At 36.9% G+C, this 19,540-nt stretch overlaps 1 protein-coding gene across 21 annotated transcripts in view; it reads right to left on the bottom strand.

The window, feature by feature from the left end:
* LOC117611102 (uncharacterized) overlaps positions 1-19,540 on the bottom strand; it is a 144,429-nt gene that overhangs the window by 90,333 nt on the left and 34,556 nt on the right. For 3 of the 21 annotated variants that reach the window (XR_013062604.1, XR_013062605.1, XR_013062603.1), the window contains 10 exons: positions 19,240-19,492; positions 19,087-19,170; positions 18,816-18,997; positions 18,441-18,647; positions 18,180-18,348; positions 17,283-17,395; positions 17,078-17,196; positions 14,396-17,009; positions 14,240-14,319; positions 6,894-6,958 (listed from right to left, as the gene is read on the bottom strand). Coding sequence is in view for 3 of the 21 variants with exons in the window: in XM_076689714.1 (XP_076545829.1) it covers positions 6,829-6,958; positions 14,068-14,163; positions 14,240-14,319; positions 14,396-14,398 (309 nt within the window). In the remaining 18 variants the exon portion in view is untranslated. Of the gene's footprint in view, positions 1-5,131; positions 6,959-10,615; positions 13,450-14,067; positions 14,164-14,239; positions 14,320-14,395; positions 17,010-17,077; positions 17,197-17,282; positions 17,396-17,592; positions 17,996-18,179; positions 18,369-18,440; positions 18,648-18,804; positions 18,998-19,086; positions 19,171-19,239; positions 19,493-19,540 lie in introns of those variants that run through there. The other 18 variants (XR_013062593.1, XR_013062591.1, XR_013062592.1 and 15 more) reach the window with 14 other exon arrangements.

A 19,540-nucleotide genomic window follows, 5' to 3' on the forward strand; every position in this document is an offset into this window, starting at 1 on the left:
ATTGTTAGCGTAACAAATTCCTTCCTCGAAATCAGCGTGGTCCCACGGTTGAAAATCACGTGTCGTCTTTAGTTTTGAGTATCGCCGGATGTAAACCCAAAACATCATTCGTGTGGTCCGATAATCCTGACCACTCTAGAACGTTCCTTATCGGCTCCGCAAAGATGATCGAAATTCCTTATACATACATTATAATAAACCGAATTTTCTATTAACTCATTAAATACTGTAATATTGTGTTTTCTCCACGCCGGTCAGTCCAAGATGCGAATTCAAACTTTTATTTAGCAGTCATTCAAATTCAGTAACCTGTATTAATTTTGAAAGGCATGTTTTCTTCCTATAACGTTAAGATCAAAACAATTTTGTAAAATGTATTATATTTTAATGAATATTCTTAGTATGGCAGGAAGAGTGAAGGAATATACTCGAATTAGAAAGAGAAAGATTAAAACAGAGAGAGGAGCGCACATATCCCTGCTGCACCACCGATAAGCGAATCCCGCCTCCTTACGCATCGACACCGCCGCCTAATTCGTTAGGTGCGCAATAACGCAATGTAAACAATTTCGGACGAGGCCCGCTCTGGTCTCCTCCGAGAGGTACAATCGCGAGCAGCGTGTCGGCGGGTCCGCGAAGTAGTTCAGAGACGGGTTTTGTTCTTAGTTGTTCAAAGTAGCAAATAGGGCAAAAGACTCTATCTTCGTGTATCCATTTTATTTCATTTTATTTTGATTATTATTTTACTCATTTTATTAATTTTCCAGTTAATTTTATTTCTTAATAAATATATACAGGGTGTCCCAGAACTGGGGTAGGAACGGAAGAGGGATGATTGGTGAGGTCATTCTAAACAACTTTTTCCTTTGCCAAAATGTTGGTTAAGGCTTCATTTTCGAGTTATTATCGAAAAACACTGGCCAATCAGAGCGCACCGTTAGCGCGGGCCGAACCACGAGAGTGTTGGGCATGTTCCGCGCGGTCGTGATCAAGTGCATCGGCACCACGTCTGTGTAATAGGATTCGTTGTTCATGAGTAATCAATAATTCGATACAATTATTCTTTTCTTTTTTTTATTCATTATCCGATGCAACTTCTATTCAACGAATCCCATCATACCGACGTAGTGCCAAGGCACCTGATCACGACCGCGCGGAACATACCCAACACTCGCGTGGTTCGGCCCGCGCTAACGGCGCGCTCTGATTGGCCAGTGTTTTTCGATAATAACTCGAAAACGAAGCCTTAACCAACATTTTGGCAAAGGAAAAAGTTGTTTAGAATGACCTCACCAATCATCCCTCTTCCGTTCCTACCCCAGTTCTGGGACACCCTGTATAATTAGATTGCGAAGACAGCCGCGGATCAGCGTCGCGCATCGCGGGCCCCCACCGCGGCGGCCTCCCCACTCCCGCGAGCGAGGCTATAAGTAGGATCGATCGACGCGTGGATCGATGAGTTGCCTCGGGGCCTCGGCCCCGAGCAGACCTCCTAGGAGGTCGGACCGTAGCACCGAGACAGGCTCCGGGTAGGCGCGACGTCGCGGTTTGTCCAGGCGAAGAGCTCACCGGCCGTCGGACCGTGACGTACGTCACGGGCTGGCAGCTCCCAACCGGTCCAGCAGTCGTAGGCGCCTAGCTTCGTCAGCCCCGAGGTTTGTCCCAGGATGACCAAACTAGTGCGCGTCCGTAACATCCGCCGGTTTGACCGCGGGGTTCCGAACGCTAGCTTACACGGCACCGCATCCGGCCTATGGCAATCGATTCCGTCCCATCCCGAGGCTAGACCCAGGGCGAGCCAGGATTGGTCGTCGACTCGTTCACTGCTAGGTTTGACCACGGTGTACGAGGAGACAGCCGCGTTAGGCAAGCGGGCAGCAACTCTTCCGCAGCGCGAAACACCGCAGCGCGAATTAAATAAAGACCGACGGTCCGAAGGGGCCATCCCTTCTCCCGATCTCCAGCGAATCCGCGTCTCACGTGCGCACCGTAACACCGCGTCTCTCTCGTTCGCGTTCGCGATCCGCTCAGCGCTTTCACTCCGCGCTCCGACTCTGCGCCGTTAGTCTGTAAGAGCGCGTAGCAACGGCTACGAGCCGCGCTAGGGTAAGACCGCGTGACTCATGTAACGGACCGGGTTCCGCCCGTAGTTTGTAAGCCAATGTACATCTAGGCTAAGCGCGACACGGCTCCATCGCCAGCTCACCGGTAGATTCTCTTTCTGTTATAGCGAGCCCGGCAGGATATACCGCCACCGTCATCGGCATCTCCCGGGGCCGCAGCCGGCGGCCCACCGCTACCACTAGTGTAGAGTAACATCTTTCAATTTTCTTGAATAAATACTTCTATTTTTTATATTAACACCGCCTCGTTATTTCTCGGACCTGTTCCCCAGCGAACCCTGACACGGGGAAACCGACCGCGGTGCGCAACGCCGTGCGCACCGACCAGACCGCCCCGTTACAAGATAGTTAGTTTAACAGACTTCGCAATAGTTCGGGTGTTCAAAAATCGTTTTCCGGTGCAACAGTTCAAGGTGTGTGCGTTCTACTCTCCTTCCTCCAGAAACCAGTCAAAGGAAATAGCACGGGACTCATATACGCAGTTTTCCCACATAATCCAGGGAGTCGTTTCCATTACTCTTCCGGCTATTTTATGAATATTTTACCGAGGAATTTCCAGTAGCCAATTTTGACGTAGTCAATTTTGATTGTAAGAGTCTTCTTCAACTGGAAATTCCTAACTCTAAATTGTATTTTATCACATGTATCTGTTTATTTCCGGCCAGTAATTGCGTGTCTCAAATCTACGTTGTTCATGAGCTAAATCTGCATTCTCGTATATTTAATCGCATTATTATATTTCATTATATTTTAATATTTTATACCTACTATCAATATTTTATATGCTTTATGTATTCCAATATTTTATATACTCTTCACATTCCAATATTTTATATACATTTTATACTCCTCAATATTATATGTATTTCATTATATCTTAATATTTTTATTTTATAATATACCATTTTTGATTCATTTTAATTAAATCTAATTTTCTTTAACATAACCTTTTGTTAGCCTCCGTAAATCCTATTACATTAGCGATCTGATGAAAGGACCCGTATGGGACTAGCGTATCTCCGAACTCACAAACATTTAGTATAATTTTCTGGCTTTACGGCATCAGTTATCGATAGTTGCATTGCTCGACTAATACACTACCACATTTCATACTCTTACACTCTTACATCAGCTGACACTTCCACACAGTAGCGTCACAATCACACGCGCGTGCGCCGCACGTAACACCGTCATAAATGATCAGGACTGATGGCAGTGCTTATACCTTTCTCAACCGCGCAATTAAATAAAAATCTAATTACTCTTTTCTTTTGATTTTGTACGTTGCGCGCCGTCTCTCGCTCGCAACGTAACAACTATAACTACAACTATATATAATAATATTGTAATAAACAATTATGTTATTAATACATGTTACACTTCAATCGTTTTTGGATTTTTTCCAGTTGTTTTATATCCTCATTGACCAATCACGCATTAATTCCCCGAAAAAGGAGCTATACAATTTATGCCAGGCTTTTGAGAACCCCGCCCCACTGTGCGTCGCCCCGTTCTGCTGGAAATATCCGTCTCAAAATTTATGATAATGACGTATATACTCGTGCAAAATTAATTTGAGCTTCAGTGAAGGAGCTGGTCATATAATATTGTCGAACGAGGAAAACACGTTATTCGATGAAATACATTTTTAAATTACGATTACGTTGCAATTAAATTATAAATTAAATAAATTGAAATACAATAAAAAAAATCGCAATCACAAAAAATAAGTAAAAATAAGTAAACATAAGATCACCAAACAATCACGGTTACAAGACAGACGGTTATAAGACAAACGGTTGACGTTTCAAAAACAACACTCTCCGACGTTTAGAGGCTGCTAGTTAGAAAGCGATTATCGTTTTCTCTGCCTCGTTTTTCATAACAAAGGAAATATACGAATAATTTGGACAAACCCAATTATAAAAGGGAAGGAACTTCATGGTCTAATTACCCCGTTACCTGAAGGCCTAAAATCGTTTGAAATTAACTGAATCTTTAGAAAAAGATCTGAGCAACGGGTTGCACTTTGTTACTAAGCGGAAAAGCATGTTACTAAGGATAGTACTCCCCAATTAAATAAAGTAATTTTCAGAAACCGTTGCGAAACGTTACAAAATGTTTTTAAAAAATTTTTAGGTGTCACCTTTTTCTTAACTAATTTCTTAATTTGTCTTAATTTATTAAATCATAACTGGAAAAAGGAAATTACATAAGTATTATATGCATGCTAAAAGATCTTTATCTTTTCACGGAGAAGCTTCTACCACATCGGTAATTAACAACAGTATAAGTTCTTCGTTGAACAGTAGAAGTACAAATGAAATTCTTGTAGAAAATGTTCAGATTACTCTTTCTTCAATTGAAGAAAGAACAGAAAGGCTAAATTCAACAGATTCAATGGACGACTTATTAACGGAACAAAATAATGAAAATTTTCATATTATTTTAGCAGAATAGGCTATAAAACACAATATTTCGCATGTCGCTATTAATGACTTACTTTCTATATTACTTGTCAACAGACGCCAGAAGTCTTTTAAAAACATGTAAAAAGGTAGTTTCTAAAGAGATTGAACCAGGGCATTACTATCATTTTGGTTTAAAGAATCCTATTTTAAAACTCATTCAATTTATAGATTTTTCTTCTATTAAAGACAACAAAATTAAAATTAACATTAATATTGACGGTCGTCCATTATCGAAAAGTTCCAGTAGCCAAGTGCATCCAATTCTTTGTAGCATTAGAGGATATACAAATGTTGAAATGGTTGGCATTTATCATAGTTATCAAAAACCAAAAAATATCAATAGCTCTTTAAATGATTTTGTTGAAGAGGCAATAAACCTTGCGAAATCTGCCTCTGCTCCTGCGAAATCTTTAATTAAATGTATAAAAGCACATACGGGTTATCACTCTTGTACAAAATGTCATATTGAAAGGGATTTTATTGATAATAGAGTATGTTTTCCGGCTTTAAATAATATTCGATTAAGAACTGATATAAAATTTAGATCGATAGCTAATTATGACCATATCGGTACATCCAATTTAGAAAATATTCCGGGTATTAATATGATCGATTCTTTTCCGTTAGATTACATGCACTTAATTTGTTTGGGTGTCATGAAAAAATTACTTTTAAACTTATGATGCTACGGCAAACCATCCACAAAAATTTCAAACGTGCAGTTTACAAATATCTCGAATTCCTTAGTATCTCTAGCAAAGTGCATACCACTAGAATTTAATAGAAAATCGCAAACATTAAGTGAATTAAAACGATGGAAAGCAACAGAATTTAGACAATTTTTACTTTATACCGGTTGTTTGCGAATTTGCGTGGTCAGCGTGGACAGAGTAAAACACACCTGCGCACAGTGTTCGATTCTAGGTAGAAAAGTCAAATATCCGATGTGTAAAATCTAAAAAAATGTATGTCCTGAAATATTAATAACATAATGTAGTTTGTAATATTACTCATAATTTTTACTGAATACATGAATTAGTTGAAAGGTTGAAACTTAAGTATGAAATTGAATACAAAAATTAATACATTTTTTCGGCACGTGCCATTTGCTGAATGTTTATTTTATTAATTTGATTTTTATAAATTATGTTTAATATTATAAGACCTTCCATACTGCACAGAAAGTTTGTTGAAATATTAACAATCTGTTCGAATTTTGTTTGTTAAATGTTTATCAGCTTTTACTTGAGTTTTATAAAAAGTACCTGCATGATCTTTTGTACACTTATTCTGGATATATTGAACTTAAAATAGAAACCAAATTTATCTGCTCAATTTTGCCCAAAATGGAAAAAACAGTCGAAATCTTTACTAACGCCTTCAGTCCCGAGATAGGTTCCACGGACCGTCCTGGTTGTCCAGGATAGGCGGGGAGGTGATACCCCGACGTGGCGCGTCCCCAGGTGGCGGATAGGGGAATGCTCGCCACGTACTCTTCGGAGTGCGTGGAGGGTAAGAGTGAAATAAAATAGCTCCAGCGGACCAAACACCAGAATTTACATGTGATATTTATTTATTTATTGTGATGTACCGGAAGGGTATAACTCACGACGACCTGGCAAGCTTATGGACGATTCTAAAATTCAAAACAATATAGAATACACAAAAAACAGGAAAAACAATTACGGTGCAGGGGAGCTCGGAGACCCCAGTACTGGCTCGGTGGGTGGTGTATGTGCAGGCCCCCCCCGAGTCGTTATCCTACGACTATTCAACGCAGGCAGCAGACCGCCAGGCCCTTGCGTCAGTAAATGTGACTGGCGATGAAGGAATAAGCGGGTGGATTGCGAGTTTAAGGAAAGATGAGGTGTTTTCAAAAAAATCCAAAGTTAAAAGGACACCCCCATTGCAAAATGTATAGATAACCCCTTCGGCAGATTAGAGTCTGTAGATCTCACAGGAGACGAAGATGACGACGACGAAGAGCTTCGGTCACTGGATAAGTCTCGATCGGAAAAGGATATGGAGTGGAGAGAAGAGGATTGGGCGTCAAACGTTAGAGGAAAAAATGGATTACAGCTTAAGGGCAATCTCAAAAATAATGGAGACCATTTAGAGCCATAACGAGGTGCTAAGGAACCTAATTCTTAGAGATAAAAATGTGGATCCCTTGCTGAGGGAGACATATCTCCCTGGGATGTTGCCTTAAAGAAGTAGATGAGGCATTTGACGGGCTACCCACTGGGCACATACGGAATTGGTAGGTACAAAAAAACAGCAAGACTAATAAAATACTTACCGATGGGACCTCGATGACTCAACCTAGAGTGGTTTTCACTGGAACAAATACGGGTGAACTCCAACCTGAAAAGTAGAAAAAGAAAGGTTATAAGACCATAGCTACACAGACATCGGGTGAGAGGGAGAGGGATTTCCCTCCCCTGCCTGCCATAAGACAGAAGAGGAAGGAGATCTCCCCGCCCTCAGAAAACGCAGGAAAAAAGACCAGGTTTTCTGAGAATGTAGGAGGGATACCGGAAGAGTTACCAAGAGTCCACAGATACAAAATGGGAAACGGTAAATCCGAGGAGAAGGAGATACATAGGGAAGAAATTAAATAAGGAAGAGGAGAACGAAAGAGAAGATTGTAGGTCCAATTGAGTAGGTCTCGTATTTCGTTTATACATTGTGTCGACATTCGTTCATCGTGAATGTTGTCTTCAGTTTAGAAGAGTAGTCAGAGAGCGAATAAGTGAAAGAATCTACCGAGTTTTCCAAGCGTTGTACATATATTATAATAATCTTTAATTGGTATATAGTATATATGTCAGTATCATTATTAATTACCCTATGATTTTAAGTTTTATAAGCTAATAATAAGGATTATAACCTACAAATATTTTATTTAATAAAACATTATGGTCGACTTAATTTTTTTAGCGAAATTGTAATTTTTTTTTCATCAGTCGATGCATTTTTATATCCTCTTTAAAAAAGTATTATGAGAAGTATTATGAAAAAGTTTAGAGGTTATGAATTTTCATCCGAATTCTGTACAAATCGAACATCGTGCTGCGTAACGTTCACAATAGATTTATTAAACACCGAGAAAAGTATATATGTTACCGCTAAAGTGCGAAAGCCGTTAATCTGCAGATTAACTGATTTACTCTGTTAATGTGCGGAATCAAGAGCTTTCCGCACTTTACCTAGGTAATATGCACATTAACGGCTTCCGTATCGTTAAAGTGCGAAAGTTTGTTTCTCTCATTTCCTTCCCTCACTTGTTCTTCTCTATCCCACCACTTTCAGTTTGGTTTCGTTAGTGTTTTTATTTCTCATAATTTGCGTTGGCTGCTAGTGCGTAGCATAGCTAATTCTGTTTTCAAATTCGTTTCTGCCCGTTAGCGTGTGAATTTGTGTCGTGATTTTTTAAAGCAGATAAATTTAACTCCTATTATGCAAGCAAGCACCGAATTGGTGAGTAAAGTGAAGAAAAAATTCTTCGCAAACCTCTTTAGCCCAGGTTCAAAATATAATAGTATTTTAATGACAAAACGAAAGTATGATTCCATAATTGAAGATGTAAAGAGAATAAAAGTTACCAAGAAGAAAGGATCATCTCGAGATTATCGAATAATTCAAAGGTATGATGTGTTAACTGTACAAGGCTGTGAAAAACTCATTGAGCCGTTATCAGATGCGCGAGAAGGTGTGAAAAAACTTGTCTATGCCGAAGAATTGTTTGACATATTGTATTCTACTCATTTGTCAATTGGCCACGGTGGAAGAGACAGAATGATTAAGCAATTAAATACACTTTATAAAAACATAACCCAAGCACAAATAAAAATGTTTTTGGATTTATGCAAACCTTGTCAACAAAAACAAAAAAGTAAAGCCGATTATTTCATCGCATTTCAATAGCGGATGTCAGGTGGATCTCATCGATTATCAATCTCAACCAGATGGAAAGTTTAAGTTTCTTCTCGTATACCAAGACCACTTAACAAAATTTGTTGTATTAAAGCCATTCACATCAAAACAGGCGGATGAAGTAGCCTATAACTTGCTTGATATTGGGTGGCTGATAACCAAACTAACAAGTGGAGTGAGGGTGTATGATTTGTACAATTCATAAAGAATCGTGCCTATCATTCTGCAATTAAAAGAAGTCCATACGAAGCCATGTTCGGTTGTACCGCAAAAGTGGGATTGTCTTCTTTCATTATACCGCAAAGTGTATTACATTCGATAAATACTGAAGAGGACCTTGAAAAATTAGAAGATTTACAAGAAACTGTGATTATGGAATCACAGTCAAATCTTACTCAAGAAGACATTCCGTTATCCCCTACTTCTACAGAATTATCCTGTACTTCCAAGGAATCACCTCGGCATGTTGAAGAAGTCATCACTAAGTTACCCTCAACTACAACAGAATCTCCATCACAGTTTCGTACAAAGCTTATAAAGAGGACTGTACAAAAAATGGTGCTCACAAGTGTAAATCTTGTGACATGTTTGTTCATGTAATTTGTGGTGAAATACATAGATCCTAAAGAGGAAGGGTATGGTAAGAATGTATTGTGCAACATCCGTAAAAAGAATATGGATCAAAAAACATAGCGTGATAAAGCCAAGAAAGGTTTAGAAAAGCAAGCAAAGAAAATGTCAGCAGTTTCTAATGCATAGGACCCAAATGTTGATAAAGGTGTCACTGTGAGAATTAAAGTACCGAAAATAGACAGAGCAAAAACGGATGCCCACTCGATTTTAGCTGTGGTTCTTAGTAAAACAGAGGATGACTTTTATAAACTTGGTACTGAAACAGGTATTTTAAAACAGTTGTATGCAAAATCTGAATTCAGTGTTTACAAAGAGAGATTTTTAACGAAACAAGATGTCCCTGCTGTAGAAATATCTTTACGTCAAACAGCAATAAAACAATCCCTTGGTACCAGGCAAGGTTTCAGAAAATGTGACTGTAAATGTAAATGTACCACAAAGAGATGTGCTTGTTGCAAAAACCAATTGCTATGTAATTCAAAGTGTCACCAATCTTTAGATTGCACTAATAAATAAACATAATTTTATCATGTGTTTTACACATTCATTTCCTTAATTGTAATATTTTAAACCGTTTGATTCTTTGTATTATAGTTTTTTAATTGATTAACGGTCGTTTTTTTTGTTTTATTTTTTTAAACAATTTATTTACTTACAAATAGCTATTATATGAAAGGGCATTGCAAAAAATTCATAAATAAAAAAGTTATTAACATTTAAAGTATTCAATTTGTTCCTCCTATTGGGGGTCTGCGCCCCCCAGACCCACCTTAAAAACTACACTAATATCGATACCCATTTTTGATATAATGTAATTTAATATAATCGTTTTATTTAAATAAATATGTTACTTTGTAAATTGTGTTTATTATTTCCTTATATTAAAAATGGGTATCAGTATTAGTTAGTGTAGTATTTAAGGGGAGTCTGGGGGGTACAGCCCCCTGGTCAGCAAAACAAATTTTATTTTATTTTTTGCTCCACAGGGCTCAGAACGAAGTTCCATAATTGTGTTTTTTGTTGCAGGAAAAAAATGTCTGAAATTGTGGCTTTGAACCAACACAATTTAACAATTATGTCAGATCGAATAAAGTATTTGTTTACATCTGGAATTATTTATAAAGAAGCCTTAGCAAATTTTTATTTTATAAGAACAGATTTCTCATTCTATAACTTTATATGTTAATAACCTTTTTATTTATGAATTTTTTGCAATGCATCGTCATATAATACCCATTTGTAAGTAAATATATTGTTTAAAAAAATAAAAAATAAAAAAACGACCATTTTCACAGAAGCCGTAATTCTGTAGATTTACCATTGATTCTATCAACTAATTTGTTGATTGTTTGATTGTATTAACTGGATTCTTTAGATATCGAAATATTAGCATTATATTAATTTAAGCGCATAGAAACATTGCTGTTGTTCCTACAAAGATCTTATTTTTACCTTAACGAGTGCCTAGTAGGTAATCTGCAGAATAACTGATTTCCGCACTTTAACGGTAACAAAAAAGTCACACAAAATAAGTTTGAGACGGCACACGAGAATATTTACACGACTTAAAGTAACTGACGACATTGAGAGGACACTAATTAACAGTAATATAAACTAGACTGATCAAAGCTCGGTCTGAATAATTCAGCTTCGCGTGGACAGGAAAAATGCGTACTTGCACAAATCTGCGACGTCGGCGAAACACGTGTTAACGCGCCGAGCGATCGTACATCCAAGAAGACAGAAACCGGTAATGGCGTCAAGTATGCCGGTTCCTGCGAAGAGAGGGCGATTCGTACATACATACAAAGAGGGCCCGAAAGGTGCTGCCGCTATCGGTAACGACGCATCGGCGAACTATTTTCGCTATCAACTTCATTGCACTGCGAAGACATGAGGAATTTCGCCAACACCGACCCAGTGTTCAATAATTTAAGTAAAGATAAATATTCGAATTTTCTTTCATTACATGTAGCAATCGCTATTTTATCAAATTCAAAGTATTTCGATTTTATTGACTTTGCATCTCAATTATTACATTATTTTGTTACGACTTTTAAATTATTATATGGACCTCAGAATATATCTCACATTACATCTTATACACATTACAGAAGATGTTAAGAAATATGGGCCTCTTGCCAATTTCAGTGCTTTCTAATTTGAAAACTTTTTACAGACAATTTGAAAATCTATTCGAAAAAACGATAAAGTATTAGAACAAATAGTGAAACAGTATATAGAAAAATATAATGTTTCTATGAAGGGAACAGTGGATAATAATAAATACATTTCCTATCTTTGGAAATGTACATTTTAAGGCGCCATTAACAAATGTAGAATATTATGGAATTATTTAAATTTATTAATTTTTATGATGAAGAAATAATATCAGTGTTACGAAACAATTTAGTCGCGTTGATTTCCATAACTTCAGCTTGAAAACTACTGAACCTAACAATTGTTGTTCTCTTATAAATGGGAACATTATTCTTGTGGAAAATTTAATATTATCAGATAAATCCTACAAAATAGTGGATAGGAAATTTTTACATCTACAAGATTTTTATGAGAGTCCGTGTAAATCGTCAGACATTGGAATTTTTTTGATAGAATCTTCTTCTTTGGGTTCTTTAGAAATATTCAATATTAGAGATATTTCGAAAAAGTATATTAAATTAGAAATTGAAAGAAAAATTATTGTTTTCCAGCTGCTACATTGTTCTTCATAAGGACGTGTATATATATATATTGCAGTTGTGTTATACATAAGGTCAGTATAATCGTGGGACGATAAGGCTACCGGCCAACTACCACCTACCTGAACCTGGCACCCGACTTCGAGAAAATCAATTTTTCCCAATTGCATTGTATTCTCCTTCGTTTGTACCCGTTTGTACCACTTTTCTTTTCGTTTGTACCCTAAGGGGTGAAAAGATATAAGGGGGTGAAAATAGCCTAGCACCCCACTTTAACATTTTTTATTTCTTTCAACGCCAAATAAAAAAGAAACGTTTGTACCCGTTTGTACCACCTTCAGTTTCGTTTGTACCCCAAGGGGTTCGTTTGTACCGACTTTTGAAAAAACCCGCAAAGGGTAACTTCGTCATTTTTGAAGATTTTTCAAATCTTTTTACGGGTGCTGTTTCCTAATCGTTTGTACCCGTTTGTACCACCTTCACTTTCGTTTGTACCTCAAGGGGTTCGTTTGTGCCAACTTTTGAAAAAAGCATGAAGGGGCAGCTTCGCCACTTTTGTATATTTTTTATATTAATCACATAAAGACTATAAATATTGCGTAACTAGTATTACTAACTTCAAATCTACGACCTACAGTATTTCATCGTCTATGCGTTGGTCGGAAACTCTATAGTGGCTCGTTAAAAGAAAGGAAGTATTTGTGATGATTGAAATCTCTTATGTGCTGAGTAACAGAAAATAACGCAAACCTGTTTTCACCCCCATAACATGGACGATGGCAGATAAAAAAAATTCGTGTTGAATATTTTTATTAAACCTATATTTCCCCAAAGTTTCATCAAAATAGGCGTGTTACATTTCGATATGTTCCATTGTATGTGCTGCTGAGTCGCGAAAATAATTCTTTGTTGGAAACAGTAATGTTTTTCTCGGTAATTATTTAGATTATGGACGGCAACTCCGAGTTCGATGATTTTTAAATATGTTGTAGAAATCAACATTTTAAACAACTGTTTCCTATACATATAACCGCCGCTCGGCCTTAGTTTCCAAGATATTTTCGAAAAACTGTCGAAACTAATATATTGAATTCTGCTTGGTCGTGTGCGTTCGTGTTACATCTTACGCTTGACATAGTGTGCGATCGTCGCTTTCTAATGTTTTTGCATGCAGCAGCACGGCGACCGACAGCAATATGTATATACGACTATATCGGGTGGTCTTAAAAATCAAATTTAACTAATTGTCATTAATATTAGTTGACCAGAATATTACTTGAGCCTAACCTAATCTAATTCACTGATTAGGTAGAGTAGATTGGGTTAGGTTAGGCTATATTAAAGTTACCACTTGGGGGTTTTTTCAAAAAGCGGTACAAATGAACTCCTTGGGGTACAAACGCAAGTGAAGGTGGTACAAACGGGTACAAACGATTAGAAAACAGCACCCGTAAAAAGATTTGAAAAATCTTCAAAAATGACGAAGTTACCCCTTGCGGGTTTTTTCAAAAGTCGGTACAAACGAACCCCTTAGGGTACAAATGAAAGTGAAGGTGGTACAAACGGGTACAAACGTTTCTTTTTTAATTGGCGTTGAAAGAAATAAAAAATGTTAAAGTGGGGTGCTAGGCTATTTTCACCCCCTTATATCTTTTCACCCCTTAGGGTACAAACGAAAAGAAAAGTGGTACAAACGGGTACAAACGAAGGAGAATACAATGCAAATGGATAAAATTGATTTTCTCAAAGTCGGGTGCCAGGTTCAGGTAGGTCCAACTACCCACATACAAAAAAAAACAATAACGTGCCAGGGGTAATACCTCACAAGGGTGGTACGGAAATTTATCCACTTTGTTTAAATACGATAAAGTGATAAAATATAATAGGCGTGTATATATGTATAGCAACACCAGTAATTAAGGTGTTTTTGCAAAAATTGAAAACTTTAAAAGTATGGTAATATTGAAAAGAAAGGATCGGTAATTAAGTACCCTTGACAGATGTAATTTATAATTGCATTTTGCAAGAAACACTAATATGTCCATCCCTACTATGTACGGTGGGATTCTCATCCGTGGTCGCATGTATGTACATACATGGAAGCAGTCATTTCAAATTGCATATCGAATTTATAAAGTGTACCGCGTTTAGATTCTCCATATTTAACTAATATACAATAAGTAAACAAATATTTTTTACACTCACGTAGGAATGTATCCTGTGTCGTATGTTATATAAGCGTGCACCAACATGGATAAAAATATAGTAGCAATGCTTAAGCTTAGGGCAGTGTAGTAGTAGCTGAAAATGCTTAAATTACAATAAAAAGTTTCTACGAATTAGATTGTTGGCAAAGCAAAAGATTCTTGACACTTACCTGCTTGATAAAATCAATACAAAGATACCAAAAACAAAGAACTGCATGTTATCGGCGATATACCAGCTCCATGTCAGGCACTGAAACAATTATATCTCTGTAAAGTATACATTTGCCAATAATTTTATATTGCCAATAAATTTAGATTTACCATACCATATTATTCTATTCGAAGAGATTATTGATGTAGAGTATATTTCTCCACCAGTATTTTGAATATACTTCGTGCATCGGTTCATGGAAATACATCAACGAAAATTTCTCAAGCCAAGTGAAGTTTATGATGACGAACAATATTACAATCAAGTACGTCGGTGTAAACCTTTTGGATTTTAGTTAGAATTTTTTATATGCACAAATCGAGTCGGTTTAATCAAGATAACGGTTTAATGAACATCAAGAAAGCCGGAGAGTACCTGATATACGTTTTGAAGATTGCACTAATGAAAGTCATTACATTCCTGCTAAATGAAACATTTTTTTCGTTCCTTTGTAATTTCAGATATCCAAACACCATGAGGAAAACTGAGATAGAAAAACGTATCCACGGACAGTGTACCATTGGCTAAGATTTGCGATTCAATATTGCTGTTATTATATAGGTCTCTGCCTTGTTACCTAAACTTAGCGCAACACCATAAGATTGGAGATTGTATGAATAAATGAATTGTTTCAAGTAACTACATTTACTTTACCTGTAACGTTCAATATGTATAACATAATGTGCATAAAAATGATCCATATCATTCCAAACATCTTCATGCCATGAAACGCTCTCAAATCTTTTAAATTATTTTCTAATTTGTATATTTATTTGTTTCATGTTCGAATAAGCTGAGAAACATAAGGATTTTTACCGATAGTGTCGTCGTTTGTTTTTTTCTGTAGACGTTTCAGATAGATGAGAATATCGTATAACGTGGCTACTATCGTTGTACCGAATAATACTGTCAAAATAAATCTACGAACAGGAAAAATTGAATATTGAAATTACATTCGATCGGCATTTAGGGTTTACGGACCGTTCATCGAAAGACAATTCATCGAATGCCAGTTCATCGAAGGGACAGTTCACCGATTGGGACAATTCACCGAAAACAATTCTCCGAATTGACAGTACATCGAAACTTGGTGATCTACACCATGGTCTACCGCGTCCCGGAATACCTGCATTTTTCTTCAGCATCTGGTCGAATTTAGTCCAGGCAAGTTTCCCATCAACGCTTCTGGCTCTGGTTTGAGTGCATTAATGGACAAGCATATGCATGCTACCAGAATGATCTTGATCATCTTGTACTTCATTGTATCCAGTCAATTATTTAATGCTTCTTAGGTAACTCTGAACTTGATGCAATCACTAGTTTTGTGATTAATATATGGTATTAAGTAGTCTAACAATAAGTTGAACTTGAAATGAAAAACACCTGGGTTTCAGAATGAAGTTACCCAATTGAGAGCATCGCCTTTGTGACTTACATCGTCATCGTTGTCGTCGTCGTCTTTAAAGACACACCAGAACACCCCATCATGATCGTTAATTAAAGTAGAAGTTTACGATAATTTTTTTTTTCCAGTTTACACTGTACTGCTTTTGGGTTTTCTGGAGACATGTCGGGTGACGATGTGGGGGGCTCATTCGACAGGGCATGGAAAGGGAAGTCTTATGACTCCTACATGTCCGCCCTCCGAACCCAGGTCAAAATGATACCATAAGATGCTAACGATGATGGATAGAGATGGCGATGGAGAGAAAAGAAAAGCAAGTGGTGACTTGCCTAAAATCCCTGTCAAGGAGAGGAGACTCTCATGAAGCCGAAAAGCATGGCAAGGATGATGATGGTCTGGAGAGGAGTGAAGCAGCAACCATCCTCTGATCGGAACGGGATCATCCGCTCTCGTTCCTCCGATTAAGAAACGATGCGGAAGAGGATGACCTCTGAGGTCATAGCTCCTATTAGGAGGTTTGTTGCTCTCGATGAGCCCTGTAGTAGAATGAGTCCCCTCCCATCGTCACCCGATATAACTCCAGGAGAGCCCGGCTTTTGACGCAACCAACCAGAGTTATTGCAACAATAGAAAAAGAAGCATTTATTGAAATCAGGAAAGAAACGGTGCAAAAAGAAAGGTTTAAGTACTTGTTTAATGTATTCGAAGATGTTACATAGTAATAAGATCGTAATATTATGATAAACAAAAAATTCTTCTCAGTGTCAGATTGTCCGAGATTTCAAAACCGTCGATATTTTACACCTATCCGATTCGCGAGATTTTGCGTAAAAGGAATGCATAAATCCTTACAAATAAATGCGATTACATATGTCTGGCATCGAGACATATTTGTAGTACTCTCCATTATTATTGATGATTTCTTATTTGTTTATTTATGACTATCGTTTACTTGTAAAGCATCCCCGTTTATCAGCGAACAAGAGAACTTTCAGCGTTCAAGGAAGAACTGGAGAAACAGTTCGATGTAGATCCCTACGAACAAGCCAGTCGAGTCGAGCAAACCGATCGGTGACCACACCAGCACCGGCTAGAATACATTCATCGGTTCACTCATAGCGCAGCAAGGATTCTTTCTCATCATATAATGGTCTGTAGTTATTTGTAGATCAATTTTCTCTTTCCTTTTCGGTCGCTGCGTTATTAATAACTAAATTTACTTTGCCTATATACATATACAAGATGCTCGTTGGTAAGGAAAAAGACTGAAGAAAAAAAACACTTCTTCTGTAAATTTGATTCTTCCCTTCACGTCTGTGCACTCCTGCGGTGATCAGTGTCATCGATTAATGAGTAAATGTTTAAGTACAATACAGGTCTGAATATACTCACTTTAGTTTTGGACTGAAAGTAATAAATGATTGAAAGTATGTCATCAGTAATTCAACAGTCACGGATAATATCAAAGCACAAATGTAGATCATTATACATAGGCCGAAACCCGTTGTGACCTGAAATGATAGAAACGATTTTTTTCTTTTCTTTTTGACACCGTGATGTTGTTTAAGAGATATATCAATATCAGTTATAAGCTTACGTTTATTGGCAAGGCAAACTGGAAGGGGTAATTGCTACCCATAATAACTACCATTATTACAGCTACGTTTAGAAAGATCCAATACGGTGACGAGAGAAATTTATTTACGATACCTGCAATTTTAAATATAAACAAAAAGTTATTAACGATTGCAAGTTATTTGTCAACTGTTCAATATTTATTACCAATTGTGTGTTGCTTGTTTCGGGAACAAAAGAAAAAGAAAAAGAAAAATGTAGATAGGGATGAAAAGAAAAAAAAGAGTTGTAATAAATGTGGATAGTATTTTTGCATAAGGAAAGTATTTTACTGTCATTGTTTGTGACGCAGGCGATTACCAGCCACGCTATTCCAAGACTCAAAGCAAATCTGCTAAATGCCTCGTAAAGAACTGACATACCAAGCGACGTGTTTCTATTTCAGATACCAAACAGAATGGAGCAATTACAGAAAACGCTGAGGAACCAACAGACAGCTAATGTTTTCTGAAGCATAGACAAAAGAATACTCCGTATAGGAACGTCTAACGATGACAATGGGATAATAAAGATTAACTAGAAGTGATTAATTACTCTCGATAGGTGCAATTTAAAATTCAGTTTTGTAAGAACCACAGCCGTTTCCACCTCTACTATATGCCTACTATATGCGGTTGTATTCTCACCCATGGTCGTAAGCATGTGTAAGTTAATGTTTCATATTGTGCGTCCAACCTACGAGACATACATTATCCACTTGCCTGATCGATAAGATCCGCAGAAAGAGACCAAAAATATAGAACTGCATATCATTGGAAAGATACTGGGGGTCATGCACTGATACAATTCTTTCATTTGGACAGTTCCTTCATTAAGTATATTTATTTATATTTTATATTTTCAATAAAATTATACATACCATGTGGCTTCGTTTGAAGAAATTATTGATTTAAAGGATGTTTCTCCACCAGTATTTCGAGCATAGTTCATGCATAGGCTCGTCGAAATAGTACAGCGAGATCTTTTCGTACCAAGAGAAGTACATGATCTCGTACAGTATTGTAATCAAGTATACAAGTGTTAGCCTTCTGAATTTGATAGAAAATTTCTTATAAATAAAGCGTAGTGATATACGACTCCGTATATTATATTTATAGCCTTCGTATACTATTTGCCATACCTGATGTATCTTCTGATGACTGCCACGATAAAAATTATCACATTTTTGCGTAACGACACTACTCTTCCTCCTTTTATTTGCCCCTTTAGATATGCAAATAATAACAGAAAACCGCTGATGAAGAAGAAAGTGTCTACAGCAAATGTCGCGTTAGAATAATTTGGCTTTCAAAATTAGCAGACACTATGAGCTCTTCAATTCTGTTATCTGTAGAAATCAAATCTTCCTGAGTATGCTTATTAAGCAAAAAAGAAAAAATGAAAAACTAATGAAATTGAAGGGAAAAAACGGATTATGAACTGTAATAAATTATTAGTTTGTAATAAATTTTTAATTTATGAGTATCTCATTTATTTTCACTAACGATTGCCATACTTAGAACATTTGTCACGTAGAACAACGAATATGCAAAAATGATTCATATCATTCCAAAGAATTTTAATCCATGAAATAGTAGCATATTTCCTGAACTGGTGTCTTCTACACTGAATATCTTTTTGATATTGGAATAGGCTGAGAAGCATACAACTTCATCTCTGACGGATTTCCTTTCTCTTCTGCATTAAATTCCATTTTTTGAAATTATTAATCATTTCTTAAAATAGCATTATGGCGTATCAGTTCAAAATAATTATTCCAAGCTTACCAATAGTGTTGAGATTCTTTTTAGGAAACAATTTGTTTCTATACAAACACCTCTGGTAAACGAAGATATCGTATAACGTGCCCACTAAAGTGAAAATAAATATACATTAAAATAATGAAGTGAAAATAAAACTAAGAGCAGAAAATTGATTACCCCATCAGTATTTAATTATTTCAAATAGAACCCGTCGACCTCTTATCGCGTTTACATACAGGATGGTTATCATCTTCCCGCTGAGAAGCCACGTATGATCGTCTTTCAAGTTGAAGATTCTGATCAACTTAAAGTCTGTCGAATAGAGTTGACCGATTAGAAGAAGTCTATCGTCGAACATTTTCGTTAGTATTGTGCCTACTTCGTTTTCGCCGCAGGACGCAGGTAGACAAAGTCCGAGCGCTATTATGTCCTGCGAAAATGATGAAATTGCGATAGAGTGATGATGATATCGCAAAAG

Source organism: Osmia lignaria, chromosome 8 (genome assembly GCF_051020975.1).
Source record: "Osmia lignaria lignaria isolate PbOS001 chromosome 8, iyOsmLign1, whole genome shotgun sequence".
NCBI classification, from domain to species: Eukaryota; Metazoa; Arthropoda; class Insecta; order Hymenoptera; family Megachilidae; genus Osmia; species Osmia lignaria.